The 18112-nt window shown below is 38.2% G+C and overlaps 1 protein-coding gene across 1 annotated transcript in view; it reads right to left on the bottom strand.

Moving 5' to 3' along the window:
- DMD (dystrophin) overlaps positions 1-18112 on the bottom strand; it is a 2165569-nt gene that overhangs the window by 689082 nt on the left and 1458375 nt on the right. Inside the window, exon 50 of the mRNA XM_061137756.1 lies at positions 1819-2051. Coding sequence (XP_060993739.1) covers positions 1819-2051 — 233 coding nt within the window. The remainder of the gene's footprint in view (positions 1-1818; positions 2052-18112) is intronic.

The raw sequence follows: 18112 nt of genomic DNA, 5'->3' as shown, positions 1-18112 counted from the left end.
TCTCTCTCTTTCTCTCTCTCTCTCTCTTTTTCTGGCTGACTCTCTGGAGCGTGGAGACCCGTCGTGCTCACTTTTCTGCCAAGGCTTCTAAGACCCCCTCGAGAGGGCGCCTGGTGCCTTCGTGAGCGATGCAAGTCCTGTGTCAAGGACTTTATTGGTCCTCTGCATAAACCAAGGGATATCAGCCTCTTTCTCTCTTTCACTTTCTTATCGTCGACTCCGTACCACAAGGTTCTGGTCCATTAAAGGACCCCAACAATGCTGGAGTGGATTGCCTTTCCTTCTCCAGGGGATCTTCCCAACTCAGGGATTGAACCTGAGTCTCCTGCATTGGCATGCAGATTCTTTACCACTGAGCTACCAGGGAAGCCCTCTGTATATATCAGCACACTGCAACTGTAAAATGCTTAGCTTTGCATCTGACACAGACAAATGCACATATATCACCAAATGGCAGCCACATTTACAGTTAATACTGGCAGGCACTATACATAGTAAGAACACAGACTTAGAAACCAGACAGAGTTGGATTTGAATCTTTGTTCTGCTACTTATTAGGAGTGTGATGTCTATGAGTTTCATTTGCTTTTTGGGAAAAATTTGGCTAATGATACTTGCCATAAAGTTGTAATAAAACCAACTATACATTTATATAAATATATAGTTAACTATATATATGTTTACATATCTTTATATTCACACATTACCAACATGATATGATGTATATGAATGTGAATTCCTTGAGCCTTGCTCTCAGAAGAGGAAACCAAGATCCAGAGAATGGTTTGACTACAATCATGCCACTTGCAAATGACAAAGAAAAGACCACTGAATGCAGGTCTTCTGAGTCTAAGATTAAGATACTTTAAATGCAGGTTGGTTACTATTAAATAATTTGCATTCTTACTGAATTGCTGAAGTTCATTTTAAAAAGAAATCTGTCTTCCCCTACTTCCTGTTTTTTCAAAAAGTAGCTCTGTAACAGCTAAACAACTTTAGTACAATTTATTACTTCTTCAGAATAATGACTTGAAAAATCATTTACGAGTGAAAAGCTACAGCATATAAACCTTTCAAAAGTACTTTTCTTATTCATTCAGAAATATAAGACATACAGTATATTTGTTCTAGCTAGGTAAATCATATTTATTTCAGTGTATTCTTATGTCTCTCATTGATGTCATAATTTTGTAGAGTGGATTGCAGTGAGGCCGAGAAATGCAATCTCAGCATTAAAAAACATGTTTGAGCAAAGCATTAAATAAATATGAATATTAAGATCTATGTTATTTAAAAATGCATTATGTTTTGTTACTTTTCTTGTTTGTAGCTTATTTTCAATTATCCTTTTTTTAATTATCCAATTATCACTGGAGGAGGAAAATTGGCATGGACAACTCAGAAGACTGAACAAACAATTCACAGATTATTATATTTGATTCTAGAATATATTTTGGCTGCAGAGTACCAAAACAAACAGTTTAAATGTAAATAGCTCAAATGAGGTATTTATTTGATGTAAAATAGATTTTTAAAATACTAGCTGTTTAGTGAATTTCATTAAGTCAACTATACTTTAAGGGTTATGTTTTTTACTCCCAGTATTCCCGTGCAGTTTATGGCTGTTTTAGACAACTGCATTAATTTGTTTCCTTGATCATATTTGGACTGAACAGAGTAAACAGAGGAGTGTGTTGGCTGATGGAAAAAAGCTGCATAAAAACTGGTGGGAAATGGTCTAGGAGAGTTAAGCGACTTGTGGAAAGTCTTCACTTTCAAGACAAACATCTGCCAACTGTGATCTGTTTTCCCCCATACCTTCTGCTTGATGATCATCTCCTTGATGTCTTCAAGATCACCCACCATCACCCTCTGTGCTTTCAGAACTCGATCGAGCAGAGACAGCCAGTCGGTAAGTTCTGTCCAAGCCCGGTTGAAATCTGCCAGTGCAGGGACCTCCAACAGCAAGGAAGATGGCATTTCTAGTTTGGAGACAGTGGTTTCCTTGGCAATCACAGGTTGTGTCACCAGGGCAACAGTCTGACTAGGAGCTAAATTTTTTTAAAAAAAAGAAAAAAAATATTAGAAACACAAGATAAGAAGCCAATTTCAATAAAAATAAAACTGATGTAAGGGCAACAATTTCAGCCGAAGTATTATTTATGGCATGTGTTTTTCTTCTAACCATATGGATACTTTAGATAGCACTGCATGATAGAAAAATTCAAAGATCCCAATTTTTCATTAATAAGCATTTAACAGTCTTTCAAAATGGTTTTGATTATCCTCATGGCTGAGCAATTAATTTAATTTAGAAAGTCCTCAATGACAATTATACAGGTTGTGGAACTGGTAAAGAAAAATAGAAACTATTCAGACTGTGCCAGGTGAATAAGTTTTACCTTTTTTTTTTAATCAAGAGGGGGAAAAAAAAGTAAAGATTGGATAAGATCTTATTTCAAACTTACGATTTCCCTGAATAGGAAGTAAATTACTTTGGCGGTGGACTCTAGAGAAATCAAAGCCAATGAAATGTTCTTGTCTTTGCTCTGTATTTTATATTGAGAGCATCTTATATATGTTTTTTTTCCTTTGCTTTCAGATAGGTAATAAAGTGGCTAGCAGTGAAGAAAATCTAAGCTAGTTATTTTTGAAAAATCAGAACTAGTAAAGTTTTTCCATTAGGATAATGAAACATGGTTTCAAAGTTACTAAGAAATATTAAATTAATATGAATAGTGATGAACACTGTAGAGTAAGGTAGCATATGGTAATAGCTAAGATCTGAAGTTCCAGAGTAAAACCTCCCTGGGAGAGAATACCTCTCTTCTGTCTTAGGAACTCTGTGACCTTGGTTAAGTTACCAAACTTCTCTAAATATCAGGTTTTCTCTTCAACAAGTAAGGATAATGATAGGGTTAACATCATAGGGGCAACTGTGTAGATTCAATGACTAATACAGGAAATGCACACAGCACAATACCAGGAAAATAAAAGGAAAAATATTAGCACAGTTCCTGACACTAGTAGGTAATAGCGTTAGATATTAATATATATATATATATAAAATACATACATATATATAATATATATATTAAATAAGAAGCAGAATGATAAACAAATATGGTAAGAAGTTAGAGATAAGGGATTGAAATATGTAAAATATTTGGGGAAAAACTCAGCCAAAGGCCTGGTATAGCCCTATATGTACTGAAGGACTGAATTTGCTGGTGCGAACTGATACTAAATATCAACAAACAGCTGGATTATCGCAGGTGAGTGATGAAGGATAAGGAGTGTCACATCGAGTTCATAGGCAATGGCTTCTGGAGCCTGAAACACCCAGGAGACTGGTAGTGAAGAAAAAGTGGCCTGTGTAGCTCAGAAGGAAACTTTTGAAGTAAAGCTGCAAAACACGGAATCTCAGTGGGAAATCCAGGAGGTACAGACAACAAGGCAATTGTTCTAGAGGCATGAAGAAAATGTGCCATATGGCATTCCATTCTGACGTGACCATAAATGACTTTTCATGGTTATATCACTTTCAGCTTTTTTAAGGTTGTCTTTTCGTTAGAGAGGATGATGAAAGGAATGGAGGCGTGTCTCCTATCTCTCAAGATTCTTGGGGAGAACAAGAGGTTCCTACAGGTGGAAGTAATCTTGAACAAGGCAGAAATAAAAAAAAGTGAGGTGACAGAATAAAAAACTAATGCCAAGATTGGGACTTCGCTGGAGGTTTGGTAGTTAAGACTTTGCCTTCTAGTACAGGGGGTGTGAGTTTGCTCCCTGGCTGGAGATCTGGGATCCGGAATGTCTCATGGCCAAAATGCCAGGGCACAGAACCAGAGGCGATATTGTAGAAAATTCAATACAGACTTAAAAGAAAAGAAAACTAATGCCAAGAAGTAATGACTGAAAACACAATGATACTGAGGAGATAGAGAAGAAATAGTTTCCCAAAGCTATCTCACTACTCTAAGGTTTTTTTCTAGAAAGAATGAAACATAATCTGAAGCAGAAATAGCATCCTGTGATTCCACAGTCTAGTAGGAGAAAGCAAGGGAGCCAATAGGTTCTAAAAATCTTAAAAGGGATTCCAAGAGAAGAGCCGAATTCCTGGAGGGAACACATGGGTGAGGATGAAAAGAGAGCTAAAATAAAATATCACCGTAGGAGCTAACTGTGGAATGCCTAGCTGACTAGGAAATATGGGCAGATTGTTCCTAAAATACAAAACAATAGATATTCTGGCAACACACAGTATTTTGGGGAGGATTTCAAGGTTCTGGGAGATGTCAGATGCTTTTTTTTAACTGACTTGTTGAAAAATTCACTGTCAAAGAGAGTAGGAATGAGATTTTTTTTTTCTCTAGACTTGTTTCTGACCAACAAAGAAGTAGCTTAATGAAGTGGAAATGATCACACCATCTTAAATTTCTATATAGCCAAGAATGAGAAAGCAGAGAATCATCAGACTTCAACTGTTTTCTGGAAAGCACGGTTTTTGGAGTGGGTAAGTATACTGGAAAGAAAGGCTAGGACCAGAGATAGAAAAACAATGTTTTAAGATGACTAAAAAGTACAATTAACATTGAGAGGGTAATATCACAAAATTCTCCAATGGGTAAAAAAGTACAAAGACAGCTGAAAAAGATTGAGGAGAGTTGAGAGGCAGAGCAATGCAGCCATAGCTCCCGCTATGGGCAAAGGATCTGATTTATGGACTCGTCAGGCAGACCATAGTCAAAGCTGTGGTTTTTCCAGTAGTCACATATGGATGTGAGAGTTGGACCATAAAGAAGGCTGAGTGCCAAGGAATTGATGCTTTGGAACTGTGGTGCTAGAGAAGACTCTTGAGAGTCCCTTGGACTGCAAGGAGATCGAACCAGTTAATCCTAAAGAAAATCAACCCTGAACATTCACTGGAAGGACTGATGCTGAAGCTCCAATATTCTGGCCACCTGATGTGAAGAGTTAACACATTGGAAAAGACCTTGAAGCTGGGAAATATTGAAGGCAGGAGAAGAGCATCATAGAATCTAGTAGGTGTTCAACTGATGACCTCTGAATACATGAATGAGACTGATCCTCCTAGCACTGCTCTGACAGTAGATGTGTGTTTTTTTCACTTCTGCTGCTCAAACAATGTCTATTGGCTGCTCACCTTCTAAATTAGCATGACTTTCCAGGTCCTGTGCTCTCTGAACCAGACTTCCTACCCCAGCCTCATCTCCCTCCATTCTTCCCATGCTCTCAGTCACCTCAGTCTCTATGTGGCATTCTCCAATTAGAACAGATCATCTCACACTTTTTTGCCCTTCTATATGCTCTATATACTTTTTGAAAACTCCTCTCCCTTCCCCCCAGACAAAAGTCTCAATTCCTTTTCAAATCCCAACTCTAGATTTCTGTCTTTTTTGGGGGGTACCAAGGTAAGTTTATAACTAAAAATCTCTCTGAGGCATAGAGTTATACCAGTCTTTTGGGTCTTAAACACATTGAATCTTTAACATTTTATTACTAAAATGCAATAATCACTAGGAAGAACAAAATCTTGCACCATTATTAGGGTTGGGGATTTTAAGATGGCTACAGGGTAGCTGATAGTTCTTCGGAGCTGGATTCTAAACTCCAGAAACTCTGGGTCTCCAAGAATAGACAAAAAAGTGTTATAAAGAACTAGAAAGAGGCAAATTTTCATCTATCACACATTTTTAGGGTCAATTCTATCTATAACACTACTTGGAAAATATTTCATTCTTCCTAAAAAGACTTAGGGGCTTCCCTGGTGACTGAGACAGTAAAGAGTCTGCCTGCAATGCAGGAGACCTCAGTTCAACCCCTGGGTCGGCAAGATCCTTGGAGAAGGGAATGGCTACCCACTCCAGTATTCTTGTCTGGAGAATCCCACAAACAGAGTAGGCTGCTGGGCTATAGTTCATGGGGTTGCAAAGAGTCAGACATGACTGAGCAACTAAACACTAAAAGACTTGCCTCTAGATTCATGTATGTGCATATACTTTATTTATTCTTTTATTAAGCAAGATGCTTCTAAGCAAAATTTTTAAGGTCTTATTTTATTATGTATATCATATACTGACTCACACTGCATTTTCAGATGCCTTTACTTTTATCTAAAGAGAAAAAAAAAATGAGGTTGTTTCCTTTCCATGTCATTTTACTAAAAACATAAGCAAATCACCTCATTAGGTGGTCAAGAGGCAGTTTAAGTGGTTTTGCCCAGACTGAGCAACAGAATCTTGATGCCAAGGGTCAGGGAGGGGTATTTACTCATTACAGGCGAGTCTTCTTTTAACTGTATAATTTAAAAGATGGAAAGAGGATTTGTTGAAAGTTCTCTCAACCCATAACCCTAATCAGGGAAGCCATTAGGATATGTAAATGAATACACAGAATCTTAAGCGCAAAGTTCTAGGATGAGTTTCCAGGTCCTCCTCCTTAAGGAGCACCAAAAATGGCTTCCCCTCCGGGCAGTGGGGATCCTCTACTTCCTGTTTAATGTCCCTGCAGTTTTATCTGCTTGTCGAGATAACTGCCCCTTGCCTCAGGCCACTGCCCAGGGTCACAAGAAATTGGCCCTAGTAATGGTTGCTTCAAATCTCTGTTTCTTTAAAACCAAGGTCATCCTTCTCAAGTCTGAAGGAGAAAGTATCTCTTCCAGCATGGGGAAGAGTCTTTATGGTGTCACACTATTAACCGTCCTTCCAGCAACAGGCGCTAGTGTCCTTGGTTAATCAGTTCATGTCAGAACAGCATGTATTACAATGTGTATAACTAAGCCAAGTAAATAGGTAAAAAGATAAATAGATTGACACATCATATATATGTATATATGAACAGATAAGTGCATGCACACACACACAGACCCTGTGTAGTTTGACTACTAATTGTAGCAAATGTGTTTCACATGCATTTATTAGAAAATTAAAATAACTCTACTAAAAACTATTTCCCTTCCATAGTTAGCATACAAAAAGTCAAGATCAAAATTGCTGAAAGGAATCAAGTTTGGCACACTGGAATAGTAGCATGAGTAACAGTAGGTGTAATATACTATTGCAAACCACAGCTTTGCTCTGAGTATTTTGTTAATTAAAAGGTGTTGGCTTTAGGAGGGAACTCTCATTTTTTCCAAAGTGTTTGAAGAACATTTCTGTAGTCTAAAATTTTAATTGGTTTCGAGGGTACATGATTAGTCAGACTAACAGCTTTACTTAGAGCTTTAGAGGAACTACTAAATCTTTTAAAAAACACATACACAATGTGTTTGGAATACTTTCTTTGAAGTAGTCACACATGGTTTTTCTGTAATTCACAGGTCTCCTTTGGTTGATAAGACAACAAGGAACACATATTCTATTTCCAGCTTCGTTGAATGAATGTGGGTAATTTTTGGTTTTCTTTCCTTTGATATTGAAAAGTCAGTCATTGACTAAATGATAAGTTATTGGACTCACACTAACACAGATATCTAAAAAGTACCATTTTGTATATGTGGTTAAATTCAATTACTGTCTAACACTACCCATAGGAAAGGCTGTTTTAGCTATTATCCATATCACCAATAGATAAAACAACTGTTCTCCATGCAAGCAACACAGGGAAAGTTTTCTTTTTGAGTATTTAGAAGGATGGCATGTAGTTTAAAAAGACCCGTATGAGAAAGTGCATGGTATCAAAATTAGAAATCATGCATGGACTCAAAAAGAACCTCACATCTCTCTAAATATTTATAGTCTGCAGGTACAAGTGAGAAATTAGAAACAAACACTGTGAATCTATAAACATTTGTTTTTGTCTATACTCTTTCTCATCATTCTAAAGAGGAAATAATATATATGATTCAACTATCATCAATTATTTACATTTTAGCACAGTAAGAGCTTGTATTGTATATGGAAAGTCCTGGAGAAATGGAACTTAAGGATTCATGATAACCAACTATATTTCTGGACTTGAGAAACAAATTAGTTGACAGTAAGAGCCATACACTTTTAAAGCTTAGCAATGCTACTTTATCACTTTTTAATTGATTCTTTTCTTCTACTAAGTATATAATCCAAGTAAGAAATATTTTCTGCCACTTGGAAAAGAGATCACCACCTACACTATCACCACAATCATTTTACTCAGGGTTTTCTACATGCCAGGCAAGGTTATTGATAAGCCCTGTTTAATGTTTACCAAATGATTTTCAGGTTGGCATTATTTCCATTTTACTAAAAGGTAAAATACCTTGCTCAGGATTTCACATTAACAAGTGACAATGCCAAGACAGTGTACTTAACCATTATATCTATTTCTAAGACTGATATGATCATCAGATATTTTTCATACATGTCCCACTCAATATATAATATTATTAATTACTCAAATACTTTTGACTCCAAGAGCTATAGTTTATAGCCTATGGTATCCACAAAATCATCTAATGTTCATTCTAATTAGGGAGAGAAGATCACCTTGAACTACTCACAAAAATATGGATTATAAAAATCAAGTGAGGGAATTCCCTGGTGTTCCAGTGGTTAGAACTTTGCACTCTTCACTAATGAGGGCCCAGGTCCTATACCTGGCTGGGGTCTAAGATCCCACAAGCTGCACAGAGTGGTGGCCAAAAAAAAAAAAAAATCAAGTAAATCTGGTTTCCTCCCACAAGTTGAATATTATTCTTGAGGACTATCTCCAACCTGACTTCACCCAAAGAAGGATCCTTTCTACACTAATTTGAAGAAAGAAATAACCTTAACATTCCCCCTTTTTCGCTTGCATTTTTTAACCTGTATACATGAATTCTTATCCATATATGGATTCATAGCTCATATGAATTCTTCACACATGCAGTCAGTAAAAAGCAGTGCTTCTCAACCTTAGCACTGTTGATATTCTGGCACGGATAAGTCTTTGGTGTGGGGGGCTCACCTGTGCTTTGTGGGATGTTTAGCAGTATCCTTGGCCAGAGTACCTTCCCAGTTTTGACAACCAGAAATGTTTTCAGACATTATCAAATGTCTCTGAAAGTGGCCCGGGGCGGGAGGTGGGGGTGGGGGTGGGGAGGTGGATTGCCTCTGGTTCCGAATCACTCATTCAAAGGGTTTTAAATTTTCTTCCTCAGTCTCTCTCCTTCTCCTGTGTGTGTGTGTGGTTTATATACTTGCCTAACATTTGTAGTGGACATGGACATCTTTTATACAAGTGGTCACCAATCTTTTGGGCACCAGGGAGCATTTTCATGGAAGACAACTTTTCCACAGACTAGGGTGGGGGGGATGGTTTGGGGATGATTCAAACACATTACATTTATTGTGCATTTTATTTCTATTATTATTATTACCCCAGCTCCACCTCAGAGCATCAGGCATTAGATCCCGGACTGGGGACTCCTGCTTTAAGTCCATCTAAGTTTATGCTTTCCTATACCTTAGAAGTATAGGTTAAGTGAAATTCAGCACTTCTCTTAGCCCAGGATATTGGGCAGGCACTGAAGAAACGGTAAATACTTGAAGGTATAGCTATGAGAGAATAGTAAATAATATGACACAGGCAATGTCATGATGATAAAAGTGAAACGTTCTCTGGTAGAGAGTAAATAGCCACAAATTCTTTCTCTTCCTGCATCTATACCCTTGTAATGAGACATTCCAGATGCTCCCATCAAGAGCCATAGTATATTTCTCCATTCATTGAATATGGATGCGATATTATTAAATACGACACAAGCAAAGGTTTGAGAAATTCTTGGCCATTGGGCTATGCATGGAAACCTTTCACCACTATGCAAACTTCACTGGCCTACTGAATGATGATAGGGAAGTGGCTCTGTCACATCCATTGTCTCATCCAATAATCAAGTACCAGACACATGAGTGAGACCATTAACTACTGGTTGACCATTAATACATGAGTGAGTCTAGTTGAGACTAACAAAAGAATCACCTAGATACACCCAATCCAAAGCAGACCCCCAAATGATGAGCTAAATAAATGATTTCTATTTTAAGCCACTCCATGTGGAAGTCACTCGTTATAGAACAATAAATGATACAACCTCCATTTTTACCAATTAAAGACTTGCATCCGAAACAAGTTTAAAATGGCCCTCCCATTGCTACAGAAATAAAACAAATGCTGATCGAGCAAAGAGAACACAGTTAAGAAAGAGTCTTAAAGTGTGAAAAACAGAGAACTGAAGATACACATAATCCTTCTATGATGCCTATAATTCAGGCAGTCAATATTTTATAGGATATTTGAAAAGCCAAGCCTTTAGTAAAAATTCATTGTTAGTACACTTAAAACTATGTAAGTGAAAAGAGTAGAGAATGTAATAATCGTAGCCATGAAGAAGGCAGTCCAGTGCAGAAAACAAGGGAATAAAAGTCAGATCAGACCATAAAAAAGACCATGCTACTGATGAAGAATGATCATCAATTCTAAAACTGACATCAGAATAGAATGCATACATTCATTTGGGTATAACCAGCTAGAAAACAGGGCTCCCCTGGGTAGCTCAGCTGGTAAAGAGCCTGGCTGCAATGCAGGAGACCCCAGTTGGATTCCTGGGTCAGGAAGATACCCTGGAAAAGGGATAGGCTACCCACTCCAGTATTCTTGGGCTTCCCTCTGCCTGCAGTGCGCGAGACCTGGGTTCGATTCCTGGGTTCAGAAGATTCCTTGGAGAAGGGCAGGGCAACCCACTCCAGTATTCTTGCCTGGAGGATCCCCATGGACAGAGAAGCCTGGTGGGGTACAGTCCATGTGGTTGCAGTCAGATACGACTGAGCGACTAGCCACAGCATAGCAGCTAGAGAACATTGCATAGTTCTCATAAGGGCAAATACACTGCTGTTCTATCAAAAATTTTGGCACCTTGAAAAATTCTTAAAGGATACAATCTGCTGTTTGTTTTCAACAAAATTGCCCCTACCCGAATATTAAAGATAAGATTCTATAGTAAAACATGAACAAAACCAGGTAAGCAGTGTTCTCTACATAATTCAGTCCAAATGAGTCTCATATTTGCTTGGGTAAGCTATGTTTTTACCCTCAGAAGCAAAATAACAAGCAATGAGTTTTTTAAGTTGTTAAACATGTGCTAGGCCCTCCCTCACAAGTCTCACCCTTGAGATAAGCTACTTAAAGGATCAAATTTATCTTTTTCTTCATCACCAACCCAGTGTGATGTCTGATACACAGTGGCCTCAACCAACATTTGCTGCTGTTGTTATCCAGATTAGAATGAAGCGGAATCCTGAAGGGATGCATAAGAGAGAAGGAGGGTGGTGGAAAGAGAGACTGATTCATTAGAGTCTCAATCTAGAGTTTCATCAGCCAGAACAAAGCAAAGGAACCATTAGCTCCAACGTAAATGAAGCAGTATTAAGTAGTCTTAACATGTAAATTCTTTTGACCTGAATTGATAATAATACCTTACATCTGTACAGAGCTTTGAACAGTATAAAAGCATAAAAGTGTCTTTTCAGTCATTTTCTCCATTGACTTCTCACCATAACACTTGAGTGTGGGCAGGGAGAGCAACATTGCGATCAATGTGCAGGAGAGGAAACTAAGATTTGGATAAATTAAAATACTTCTCCAGGATCAGAATCTAGTAAGTTAGATGGAAATTCCCAAGCAATCTATATTTTAATAAGAAAGGCTCTGAGTTGACTGATGAAAGAGGGATTCATGAAAAACCCAATTAAAAAATCTGCAAAGGATGTGAATATACATTTCTTGAGAGAAGATACATGAATGGCCAATAAACACATGGAAAAATATCAACATCACTAAACATCAGGGGAATGCAAATCAAAGTCAGAGGTGGGGGAGGGAGGAAGAGAGAGAGAATGAGAAGAACAAGTGTTGGTAAGGATGTGGATAAATTGGAACCCATGTGCAATGTAGTTGGGAATGTAAAATGATACAGCCTCTGTGGGAATCAGTATGGAGGTTCTTTAAAAAGTTGAAACTAGAACTACCATATGACCCAGCAGTCATACTTCTGAATATATAGTATATCCAAAAGAATTGAAAATAGGATCTTAAAGAGATATTTGGACACTGATCTTCATTGCAGCATTTTTGAAAAAGGTCAAGAGGTGGGAAAAACCTAAATGTCCATTGACAGATGAATGGATAGGGAAAATGTGGTATAGGTACACAATAGAATATTATTTAGCCTTAAAAAGAAGGAAATCCTGGACTCCCCGAGTGGTACAGTGGAATCTGCCCACCAATGCAGGGGCCATGGGTTTGATCCCTGGTCAGGGAAGATTCCACATACTGCAGAGCAACTAAGCCTGTGTGCCACAGTTACTGAGTCACAATACTGAGCCCACTGGCCACAACTGCTGAAGCCCACTGTGCTCCACAACAAGAAAAAGCATCACAATGAGAAACACACACAACACAACCAGAGAAAGGCTGTGCATAGCAATGAAGACCCAGCACAGCCAAAAAAAAAATTTTTTTTAAAGGAAATCCTATCATATGCTATAGAGTTTCTGTTTGGAAGATGAAAAATTTATAGAGATATGTTGTGCAATGGCAAAAAATTAACACACTGTATAATTTAAATGGTTACGATAGTAAATTTTATGTGTTTTTCACCACAACTTTTATAAAAGGAATCCATAGACCAGCCGAAGTGTGGACTTCTTCCTTTCCCTTCTGGGCTAAGGAGATTTAAAAGAGATCTTTGAATACCAAAATAAAGACCATCCTGTAAATATCAGTGGTTCTGACACATGTAGGCCCAGTGAAAAACGACCAATTTCTTTTTCTGTCATTACACCTCCTTCTTTGTAACCTTTGTGGGGTAAAGAAGAATATGCCAATACCTCTCTGTGGTGGATAATGTGGGGCCCCATCGCACTTCTCCTGGAGTCAGTGGACACACACACCAGGTACTATTAATAATGACTGCTAATGCATCTCTCCCTGAGGCTTGCTGTTGGTCAGTACAAGGATATTAAGCCCCAGCCCAGCTGCCTCAGTTTTAGACAGCTATGAAGGATGAATCCAGCTCCAAGCTCTCTGTCAGTTTGGCTTCAGTTCAGTTCAGTTCAGTCTCTCAGTCATGTCCGACTCTTTGCGACCCCATGACTGCAGTACGAACTGTTCTATGGACCAGCCTCTCCCACTCTGTCCAGTAACACTGCCCTCACTTCCTTGCAGGTAGATCTACCAATACTCATTCCCACTAAACCTAATGAATGCAACTTTTTGTCTCAGAGCATGCTTCCAGGAAATTCAATCTAAGATACCATCTTTTGACCCCTCAGATACCTAAATACACGAGTTCTTTTCTAATACATAAAAGTAACATGGCATTCAATTCTGCAGTAATATTATTTAAATTATGTATTGATATCACATGTTGTATAATTCAATATTCAGTTGAATGCTCTGGAAACTTACCAAAAGGTAGGCAACCACTTGGTGGCATATTTATTACTTAAGGGCTTATGAAAAGCTTTTTATACTCTGGTTATAGCTGAGTTTCAATTTATCATCTGAGTAGCAGCTTCGTAAGTGAAATCTGAACACATCCTATAACTAAAACACCAGAGTTTGACAAATCCCAATACTAAAGTCTTGAACTCCGTCTCCATAATGACACTGGAAATGTAACTGCTATCTTGTGTTAGTTTGATCTGATTGTGCTGAGCTAAACTTAGCTTTTAAAGTTCTGGGTCAGTAAACACCTTACAAACTGCAGGTATGGCAAACACACTAACTGAAATAGCTCAACTAGCTCCATCAAAATCAATTCATGTTTTCATTTAACTTGTAGAAGAGCATACTATGACCACAAGTGCAGTAACTCTGAACTATACAATAGGAACCAAAAATCAAAGGTAGAAAACAAGTACCAATTACAAAGGGAAAATTGCTTGTTACAGGCACAAAAATAAGATTAGGATGTTTGTTTCTTTAAATCATGCTCACCAAGTCATCTCAAATTCCTTTTGAAGGAGAGGTAATCATAAATAAAAAACACAGTTAAGTGGTTATAAATCACACTATTGAAGCAATAGCATGATTACTCTTAGGAGCAAAGCACATACTTCCTAACGTTTCCGACCCAAAATCTCATGTTCCTAATCCTTTGGATGAATGGGTCTCAAATTAAGAGTGTAAAGAGAGCCTGGAAAAGCTGTGAGTCTATAGTTCATGGTTTCTGAAATAGGAACCTAGCTTACTTTTACACTTAAAAAGATTTGTGAAGCTGAACCTCTTATTTCTGCTACTTAAGAACAGAAAATTTTATTGGATCAGGGCTAATGTTTATTTCTTTAAAATAATTAGTAAATCATATTTAAACCTAGTAACACTGGTACTATTTCCATGATGTCAGTGTTTTATATAAAAGACAGAATTACACCAAATTTTTGCATTTTAAAACAGTACTTGAAAATGAAGTTTTAAGTAAAATGGAGTTATATTTCAGAATCAAATAAATACTCTAAAGTTAATTACACAGTCCACAACAGAAAACTATGCTTCATTTTTCTATTAAGAGAAAGGTAACATTGGGCTGCACCCTGCAGGCCTCCAAGGTCTGTGTGTGCCCAGCTTCCAGACCAAAGAAAGAGCCTAGAGTCAATGACAGAGACATCAGTAGTTTAATGGATGGAGGAGCTTACATGTCTGAAGCAAGGTCCTGGAGTGACACCCCAGAGAGTGCAGTGGACTGTAGGTTGGGCAGAACATGGTGGCTGGTAGGCTTGCTTCCAAGGGGAAGGGGAATTGACTTCAGGTGGGCTCATCAGTTACCAGGGAAACCGGTAGAGGGCACACTCCTCACCGCCCCTTTAGTGAGCACAATCACCAGCTGGGGCCTGCGGCATATGGAGGAGGTTGTGTGTGTGTATGCACATGCATGTGCGCACCTGCATGTGCAAACACACACACTCAGTTTGGACTGACTCTTTGTGACCCTATGGATGACGGTGGCCTGCTCCTCTGTCCATGGGATTCTCCAGGCAAGAATACTGGAGTGGGTTGCCCTGTCCTCCTCCAGGGGATCTTCCTGACCCAGGGGATTGAAACTGCGTCTCTTAAGTCTTCTGCATGGGCAGACGGGTTCTTTACCACTAGCGCCACCTGGGAAGCCCATGTAAGGAGGTCAGTCCTGTGCATAAGATACAGGTGAAGCGGGCACTAGTCAGGCAAGAGATGGACAGAGAGCAAGAGAACAGCCATCTTGAGTTGAAATTTGATGTTCCCTTTATCCCAAGATATTTTGGTTTGGAGTAAAATATATTTCCTTTATTATTGTTAAAATTACAGCCTATAGAAGAAAGTAGAAGTCAGGAATGTAGTAGATTCATCCCAATGTTCACAGCTGTATTTTTTATAGTTGCCAAGATGTGGAAGCAACCAAAGTGTCCATCAATCAGGAATGGCTAAAAATGTGGTGTATGTATACAATGCAATATTACTCAGTCATAAAACAGAATGAAATTTTGCCATTTGCAACAACATAGTTGGACTTGGAGAGTCTTATGCTAAAGTGAAATGAGTCAGGGAAAGAAAAGAATATACTATATGATGCCACATTTTGCAATCTAAAAAATACAACAAACTAGTGAATATAACAAAAAAGAAGCAGACTCCCAGATATAGAGAACAACTAATGGTTACCGGTGGGGAGAGGGAAGGGGGGGCAAGGCAAGGGGGGACAGGGGATTAAAGGTACAAACTATTCTGTATAAAATATACAAGCTACAGGAATATATTGTTTAACACAGGGAATATAGATAATATTTTATAATTATTATAAACGAACCATACCTTTACTATAGTATAGTAAATTATTACTTTCAGTTCAGTTCAGTTGCTCAGCTGTGTCGGACTCTTTGCGACCCCATGGACTGCAGCCTACCAGACTTACCTTTAAAAATTGTGATCACTATATTGTATACCTGTGAATTATATGACACTGTATATGAACTACAGTTCAATAGAATATATCAACAATAAAATCACACCCTATAGTAACCTATATTTTAAGACACAAAGATTTAAAGGTGGAAATTCTGCATTGTTTTTCCTACTTTTGTCCTACCTCAAAGGCATGGCTGTTATGTGCCAATTCTTACCAAAAATTAATTTCTATACATTCAATTCATAAAGTACACTTTTTGTATAATATAAGGACCCAAACAGAAGTAAATAGCTAGGCAGAAAGGTCAATTCACTAACAAAAAAGTGGGGCCAATTGACTATTTTCAGCATGACGTTCCCATTCAATTTGATGTAACAGTGGAATAGAAGAACGTAAGGACTGAAGCTTTCTGCCATAAGGGTGATGTCACCTGCATATCTGCAGTTATTGATATTTCTCCTGGCAATAAGCGAAGAGGAACTGAAGAGCCTCTTGATGAAAGTGAAAGAGGTGAGTGAAAAAGCTGGTTTAAAACTCAACATTCAAAAAACTAAAATCAAGACATCTGGTTCCATCATTTCATGGCAAATAGATGGGGAAACAATGGAAACAGTGACAAGCTTTATTTTCTTGGGCTCCAAAATCACTGAAGATGGTGACTACAGCCATGAAATTAAAAGATGCTTGCTCATTGGAAGAAAAGCTATGACCAACCTAGATAGCATACTAAAAAGCAGAGACATTACTTTGCCAACAAAGGTCCATCTAGTCAAAGCTATGGTTTTTCCAGTGGTCACGTACAGATGTGAGAGTTGGGCCATAAAGAAAGCTGAGCACTGAAGAACTGATGCTTTTGAACTGTGGTGTTGGAGAAGACTCTTGAGAGTTCCTTGGACTGCAAGGAGATCCAACCAGTCCATCCTAAAGGAAATCAGTCCTGAATATTCATTGGGAGGACAGATGCTGAAGCTGAAGCTCCAGTACTTTGGCCACCTGATACGAAGGATTGACTCATTAGAAAAGACCCTGATGCTGGCAATTATTGAAAGCAGGAGGAGAGGGGGATGACAGAGGATGAGATGGTTGGATAGCATCAATGACTAGATGGACATGAGTTTGAGCATGCTCCAGGAGTTGGTGATGGACAAGGAAGCCTGGCATGCTGCAGTCCATGGGGTTGCAAAGAGTCAAACATGACTGAGTGACTGAACTGAAGGACTGAAGCACTGTGAGACTGAACTGCTAAAATGGACAATCTTTGTTACTGACAGTGGCAGCCTAAGGTCACTACAACTGGGTGACTTTAACAGGTGAAACAGTAACAAGTCAGGGATATTTCATTCATCTACGTCCAGGGATGATCTTTTAGGGTTTATTGAATCAGATTCTGTTATCACCTAGTCATATAAATAAGTAAACTATTCTATAAAAAAATATAAGTTATCAGTCACAATTTTTCAATGCCATAGACATATATGTTATAGAAACTTGATTTTCAGAGAAGTTCACTTATTTTATATACCTAAAGCCATAGACACTATATCTGATAGCATGATCAAGAGTAGTTTCATTTGAGAGAAATGGATCATTTAACAACTAAAGAAATCAAGGCCTAAAGTGTAGAATGGTTTGTCTAAGATTTTTATTCCCTAGCTGGCTTGAGACCAAATGAGGACCAGAATCTAGGGCTCTGAATTCTCAATTCAATAAGCTTTTTACTGTACCAATGGTTCACATTAGGAACATGCTTCTGCAACCTCAAAAATGTCATGTGCCTCTACATAATAGTCACATCTCCAGATTGCACAGATTGAGAAAAATAGTGACAAAAATCCACTTATTCTGAATTCAGTAATATTCTAATTTTACATTTTATTAATTGTAGTACCATTTAACGTCACTTTGAAAATATCTACTACATATATGTGGAGACACATAACTTATTTGATCCACAGATAACACTTGCTCAATGATTTGAGAACTGCTTTCAGTGATACTAGGAAATCTCAGTTATCTCCAGCCTCTAGGTTGAGAATCTCTATCATGTTGATCACTGCCTCATGATATTACTCAGATCAAGTATCTTCAAAACTCCTGTTCCTTCTCCTTACAGTTGATTTCAGTTAAGTGTTGCCAAACAATGGTATCATGATCTTTTAAGGATGGCTTATATCACAGACGGAGGTTCCCTCATGG

The sequence above is a fragment of the Dama dama genome, chromosome X (genome assembly GCF_033118175.1).
Source record: "Dama dama isolate Ldn47 chromosome X, ASM3311817v1, whole genome shotgun sequence".
NCBI classification, from domain to species: Eukaryota; Metazoa; Chordata; class Mammalia; order Artiodactyla; family Cervidae; genus Dama; species Dama dama.
The sequence above is the reverse complement of the archived record's forward strand: the minus strand, read 5'-3'. Positions and strand labels throughout refer to the sequence as shown.